Source organism: Patagioenas fasciata, chromosome 7 (assembly GCF_037038585.1).
Source record: "Patagioenas fasciata isolate bPatFas1 chromosome 7, bPatFas1.hap1, whole genome shotgun sequence".
NCBI classification, from domain to species: domain Eukaryota; kingdom Metazoa; phylum Chordata; class Aves; order Columbiformes; family Columbidae; genus Patagioenas; species Patagioenas fasciata.
Window position 1 is genome coordinate 27,248,346 of NC_092526.1, and position 7,284 is coordinate 27,255,629.

At 35.8% G+C, this 7,284-nt stretch overlaps 1 protein-coding gene across 4 annotated transcripts in view; it reads left to right on the forward strand.

The window, feature by feature from the left end:
- GULP1 (GULP PTB domain containing engulfment adaptor 1) overlaps positions 1–2,573 on the forward strand; it is a 146,421-nt gene extending 143,848 nt beyond the window's left edge. For all 4 annotated transcript variants that reach the window (XM_065840811.2, XM_071811168.1, XM_065840814.2 and 1 more), the window contains one exon: positions 515–2,573. In XM_065840811.2, coding sequence (XP_065696883.1) covers positions 515–586 — 72 coding nt within the window. In that variant the 3' untranslated portion in view covers positions 587–2,573. The remainder of the gene's footprint in view (positions 1–514) is intronic.
- The last annotated feature ends 4,711 nt before the right edge of the window (positions 2,574–7,284 follow it).

Here is a 7,284-nt window from a genome sequence, read left to right on the forward strand (position 1 = left end):
GTAGAACGAATTTATTTCCAGTAGAAGGGGTGATAGCCTCTGGGTTATAACCATTTTTGTGTTTCTACTAATCAAACTACTGTAAGGAAAAAGAGGAATTTTGGTCTGAACTTTTAAATAAATTCTTTTCATTTTCTAAGGACCATTGTATTTTATTCCACTGAGTTACGTGCCTTTCAAATGCATGGTCTGTTCATTTGCAGTAGAGCAAGTATGATTTTGTTTTTCTAGCAAGCCATGTATCTGAGTATTCAATATTTTCATTCAATAATATTTTCCTCAATTTCTATATATACTGTATTTCTTCTGTTGTACGAGATTAATCCTTTTATAAGTTAACCACTAAATTAAAGATCAGCTGACTAAATAATGTAAATGTCTGTGAATTCACTCTGAAGTATCCTTATAGTTTATCTCCCCAAAGATAAGCCCAAATTTAGATATTTTTAGAAAGAGAGCTTAATCCTCCAGAAATCACTTTCTTTTTTATTAACTCTGTCTTGTTTCATTGCAGGAGGGGTTCAAAATGGGATTAACTCTTGAAGGAACAGTATTTTGTCTTGACCCACTAGACAGCAGGTGCTGATGCCAAGAAACTATATGTGAAATTTCTACGCAGTGGTGGTTTTCCTGATTTTTTTCTGAACACATATTCACAGATATTATCCATATGCCAAAAATTGCTTTTTTCAACATGTAAACTCTTGTGAGATTTGCTTCTGTAAAAATCCCACTTAGTTCCAGTCTTTCCCTGTACAAATGTAAAAAGTTGTATTTGTTTATGAAATATGAATTAAATTTCGCTCTTGTGTTTCTTTCTCTCACGCTTTGGCCTGCAGTTGCTATGCTATATGACTATTAGCCTGGAGAAGTTCTTCAGAAAGCTCACACATACCTCTCTCTGTTTGCAGATGTGCAAGCATGATTTTTACATAATACTTTACTTGGCAGCATTTTGAAATTAAGTTTTTAAGCCATTCTTTAATAATCAACCAGTAAAATGATTAATATCTAGTACAAAAAGTTCAAATAGCAGTGAAAAGTACTAACCATTAATATATGCTTAAAAGCTAAATCTGGATGCCGTGTAATCGATTTCTGTTCCTGTGTGTGGTTATTATGCTGTATGTATGTTATTAGTTTATAAAATCTGAAGATTTTTATGTCCTTAATTCATGTTTTAGATACTAACAAATTGTTAGTATGCTAATTGGTGTTTAATGAGCATAGAACTGCTGCTAAATTGCAGAATGGACAAAGTAACTGCCCTTTGGTTTGATCTTTTATAGCTGAACTGTAAAGTATGTAACTTGGAATTCATGACATGATCACCATAACTTAAAAAGAAGATTATGGTCTTGCATTTACTTAGGAATTGGCGTGATTTTGTGTGTAAGCAGGCACTCTGTGTTGACCAGGCTCAATTCTCTAAGTGACTTCCAACACCTGAGTGTTTATAGTCAGCCTCTTTTCTTTTTTCACTGTCTGCTTTGATGTTATCTGTCTTACTATAATTTTGAAGCTTGCTGCAGGAGTTCAGTGTAAGTCTTTCATACCCACTAGTTGTTCATGTCACACCAGAATTTCCAGCTGCAAGTTTATTGCTGACCTATCTATGCATACTCTTCATTAGATTTTCACATAAGCAATAAAATAACATCTTAAAGTTATCTCAGAAATGTATTATCATTAGTGTTTTGATGCCTAAGCTCCACATTAGTTGAATTAAAAAACTTAAACTCTTATATTTTGTCTTCAAAACACAGAGGTATGGAAAAACAAAAATCAGATTTTTTTTCGTTATTATTTTCACTCCTTTTTCATGAGAGGTTTTTTTGTAGTACTTATGGTTTTGTTCTTAGCGGTTATGGTTTGCACCAAAAATGCATTTTGCAAATTTATCATCACGTGTATATCTTTATGCCTTGTTCAACAAAGTACTTCTGCATATACCGTTGAAGTCCACTGAAATGAATGGGATTATTCCTTTGCTGACTTTGACATGTGCTCCAGTACATTGCTGAATGGAGGCCTTCCTGTCCTACATTACATTAGTCTTCCTCTCTCTTTGTTCAACATTCATATAGAGTATTATATATAAATATATATATATATAAAAAATATATAAAATCACTAACAAATAGAATAGTATATGTTTCATAAAGAAAAGTCTTTATAATTTTGTTTGTCATATAGTATTTTGGAATTTGTATAATGAGGATGTTTAGTAGCCATAGCAATGGCCTTTTTTAACAAATAGAATTTGTATTTTTACTGTACTTTAAAAAGCTTTGCATAATAAGCATCTATTTAGTGGTCATTTATTATCAATGGTAACACTAAGATAATATTTGCACATTTTAAGAAACCTTTTTCGTTACTGATTTTTATGATAGTTGACTGCAAATGGCATGGTTAAATATTACATACTTGGTCAATCCACACAAAAATACTTAAATCAATGCAACAGTGCATTTTTAATGAAAAGGTTATGTGATCCAGTTGGAAACTGTATTTCTATGTAATCTCAAATGTCTGTTTAATTTTTCCTAAAATAAATGTTTTTAAATAAATTACATTGTAGAACACAATGTTCATTCAGTACAATGCCCAGTGGAAGGGAGGGCACAGAAGTGCTTAAATGTGGGGCAAGACCTGCCACCGAGAATGATTTAGTGCTGGAATGTGTCCAAGTCACCTTATATACTGGAAATAATCTGATCTCAGCTGGTGTAAAACAACTCCAGTGATTGACTTTTGTTGTTGCATTTGGTCTCATCTGTGATCAGCAGAAAAAATCTTGCTCTGTGTGCATCTACCTAATACTAGTTATTAGGGAGTAACTCTCTCCACAGTGCTTCATGGATTTAACGGATTCTTTTTAATTAATTTTGTTTTAATACTTAGCTACTCTATATACTTAGCTACTGAATAATGCTAATGGTTATTTAAGGAGTAAAGGATGTACTTGTCTTTCTGAACCCTAGAGAGCAACCTGTGTAAACCAGGTGTGTTAATGGGACAGGTTGCAGCATACGGTGTTCATGCTTTTGAGAAAAGAAAACTAGTCTTAAGCCTTCTGGTAATTAATTCCATTGCAAATTTTCTGTTCAGGCTAACACACAAACCCTGCCTAACCCTGGCTTTTGGCAGAAATGGGTTTTGCACAGTTGATGGGAATGAACACTGTCAGGGATAGCAAATAAGGGTTACGTGTAATCTGTGAGTTAGAAACAGGACCTGTTCTTTCTCAGAGCATGTCTCTGTGTTCCCACTACTGTCAGTGCCATAACATTGTCTGCTAAATCTTCAGACTGTTAATTGAAAAATAGACATTTGAGAGCAGTACAAGGGGTCTAGATGGCTTCTCCGGCTCTGTTCAGAGTTAAGTGGGAGTGCGCCTGTTGCTCAGAACAGGATTTTGTCTATGGAAGCTGGCTGGTTACAAATTCTCACTCTTTCAATTATCTATTAAAAGCACAGTCTCTATGCACCCTAAAAATAATTAAAAAAAAAAAAAAAAAAAAAGCTTGATAGCTAGTTTGAGCTGAGAATGTGAAGTGTATCTGCTAATTGTGTGACCATAGGCATTTCACTTGACGTAAGCCTGTAAAAAGAGAGTAACATTATCTACTAGGTTAGAGATATGGTGTTAAATGAGTTGTGAACAAGACTTTTTTTTTGGACTTGTAAATGCCCTCCAACTAAAATAGAGTATCAGTGCAACTGGGTGCTGCCAGATTGGTTCATACTCTTTTCTTTCTTTTGGATAGCTTTTCTTTCCCTTTTTTTTTTCCTTAAACTTCTTTAAACTGTAATCACAGCGCTGATTGTGCTGTGACTGTATCACTTTGTGGACCTGCTGTACTACATTTCTGTTCCGCTTGTCAGCTCTCTGGCTATTGGGCTGGTGTGCCTTACCAACATGTATTAACACCTAGAAGCAAGAGTCCTCGCTTTCTATTCGTTTTTTTGTATTGCATAGACTATTTTTCTCTTCCTACCTGAGGTGCTTAAGTTAGAGTTCTTCTGAAGTCAAATAAGCTGATACATGGTGAGTTTGAGTGTTTTGCGCTTTTAAGTCTTTTGTCCTTCCATATGACTGATGTGATTTGCGCTAAACATGCAATTGATCAAATTGTTCAATTTGGCAAACATCAAATCATTCATGTGGCAAAAGGAATTGCATTTCATTTTGGCTTCGCACATGGAAAGGAAGGAAGGAAAATGAATATTCTCACACTTGCAGAAGTGTGGTTGTGTAATCCCAGAGGTGATTGCACTTGCCAAGGAATGGGGCTGGCTCTGAGACTTCATTATGATGATTATTTTTCAATTTGTGGAACTAAGCACGGTCTCATTCTCACCGAGTAAGTCTGCTTCACAAAAAGAGTCTCTTCTGCAAAGGAGTCTCCCTGCCTAAGAAATCTCTAGTCAAATATCCAGAGCTCCTATTTTCATTATATCACATCAGTCACTAGAGATTGTCACCCTTTGGACACCCTCTTGATAAGAAATGTGTTAATAATTGCAAGCAAACTCTCAGCTTTCTTGACACTGGGGTTCTGTTGCTGCTTTTAAAATTGGAAGATGAGGAAGTCACACTTATATGGCCAGTTATTCAGACTTTTTGTTTGTTTGTTTTCAAATGAACCCAAAATGCCAGAGAGTTGGTGTTCCGTAAGCTTCATCTAAAAGACATAAGTAAGCTTTGGTATGTAATTAGCCAGCATTTCCCCCTTTTTTCAGACATGTTGTTAATGAGAGACTGAAATGTATGTTGCATTTTCAGCTGGTGAAAAATACATAGCAGTTCTCTTCAAAGAAATTGAGAACAGGATTTCAAATATATCACTTTGTTTGTTTATTTCAGAACGGCAGGCAACATTTTGTCAAAATGAAAGTCTGATATTGTTAATATATGCAGCCTTCTTGAGGTGTTTCAACATTCAGAGAGCATCGGTGCATAGATTAAAGAAACTGCACATTTATTTATTCATCAGACTAAAGCACTTCCTGGAACTAAAAGACTTTCAGTAGATTTCATGAACTGCATCCATAATATTTCTGTGTGACGGGGTAAAGGTTTCTGAATGTATGAATATGCAATTTACATTTGTGTTTAAAAAATACCTTGAGAATCTAATTTATATGTAGTGTGGGATAATAAACTCTGCAAATTTAGTCTCTTACAGTGAATTCTGGAATGTATTGAATCTGTTTTAAGGCTCATATGAACGACAACAGCCAAAATCTGTATATTTGAGCTTTATTTTTTTTCCTCACCACATTTTCCACTATTCATTTCAGTAAACCTTATGCCTTGCAATAGAGAATAAGAAGGAACAGAAATAGATGAGGAAGAAAGTACAGAAGAAAACTGAAAGGGAAAAAAGTCATCTTATGCCAACATCATGCAATATAGTAACATCTCAATTTTTTGCAGTACTTAACTGGTTTGATAATATCTCTTGTTCTGCCCCATCACTTTTTATGCCTATTTCAGGTTTGCACAAGGCTGCCAGGAGGCAGATTTGCTGTTATTTGCAGCCCACAGGAACTGCTACTTGAGCTAGCTAGAAACAAGGAGTGTTCTTCCTACCCTCTGTAGCCTCATAACACAGAGTAGGTAACTCACTCTCAGCCTCTTCCAGGATACCTGCTTGCCACAAGCTCCGGTTTCCCTCCATTTATCCTCATTTCTAGTTGTTTGTACCATTGCAAAGACCTAGCTAAGTTGCTTATCTGCTGAAGGTCTAGAAGGATAATCTTGTGTACTAAACCATTACAAAAGTGCTGTAGCTAATTGTCTTTATTCCCATATTGATTGGAAAGCATGACAAAGAGAATAATTATAATCCATATTTTCCAAATGCCTATTAATAATTTTTTTATATAAATTGATCTCCTTATGAGTCTTGGAATAGACCTTTGAGAATTTTCATCAGTTCCTCTTCCTTTGCACCTTCATCCTCCATGGAAGCTTTTCTGACTAAAAAGCAACTCAGAAAATCTATTCAACTGAGCATTTGTCAAAGCTACTTAGGGGTCTACCATGTGTAGCATTTAAATTGTTGCAAGTTTTGTTTCTTATATGATGGTATTCTGTAAGCATTTTATTCAGTAGAAGCAAGATGCTTTTTGAAGCTTCTGCACAAAAATTAGAATATTTTGAGCATGTTTTACTCAAAATAATTCAATAAGTTCTCTAGGAATCTGTACTGGTTCACTTTTGAAAACTATTGTACATTTTAAATATTTTGGTGTTACTTTTTTTTTTTTTTCCCAAAGGAGCTTCATTGTTTTGCAATAAAGTGATCCTTGACACTGTGGAAAGACTGAGAGAATCTGTAGCCTGTGCACTGCATTGGGATAAGATTTTAATGAAGATACGGTTCTTGGCATGGGGGGAAGCAACAAGAAAATGTATTTGAAGGGCTTTGATACACAGTAAAAATCTGTTGTTTTTTCTTTTTCACGCTCATCATTAATTTTGAGGGTGTGTTAGAGCAAAATTACTATTCACATACATACTTTGCTAATTTTTTGTAGTGGAAGAGAGCTGCTGTAATGGCAGATCAAAGTCACGTGCAGGTTAAACAGTGCAGGCATGGGTTCCCCATGTTGTTACAGCCTGATGTGTAGTAGAATAAATGAAGAAGCCAGAAGAGATCTGAATTTCTGGAACATTTGAACCTTGTAAAATAATGACACAATCACATGTAACATGTGACAGAGAAATCTGGGATGCAGGGGGCTGAGGGGTGAAGGTAAGAAAGTTTTCGAGGTAAGTGGGAGTTAAGGAGAAATTTCATGCAAATGGGCTATGGGGTCGCTTGTGTGACTGCAATACTTATGTCATTTGGTCACTTGAAGTGCTGATTGGGAGTCCTCACCTGCCCCTGAGTGAGTGATTTTCTCTTGGAACTATCCCTGAGCAAGCCCTGGCCCACCCCAGGCAAGCGGTTATTTCTGCTGGGTGCCCTGGAGCGAGAGAGGCCTCTGGTTTCTGTGAGCGCGTGTGTGTGCTCTGGGGATCCTTGTTCTTGTGTGATCCTCTGGTAATAACTGGGATATGGAAGCTGCAATTTATGAAATGCTACCTGAGAGCTGAATAATTTTGGATAAACCCTGTATCTAGTTCGTTTTCTGCTAAACAGTTTTTAGAATAAATTCTGCTTGAAGCTTATTGCCTGACCAAATGGATTTCTGGGGTGCCTCTGTGACACTACTTCTGAGAAGCAAAAAAGTAAATAATTAGAATACCTGACACTGTTTCCAGAT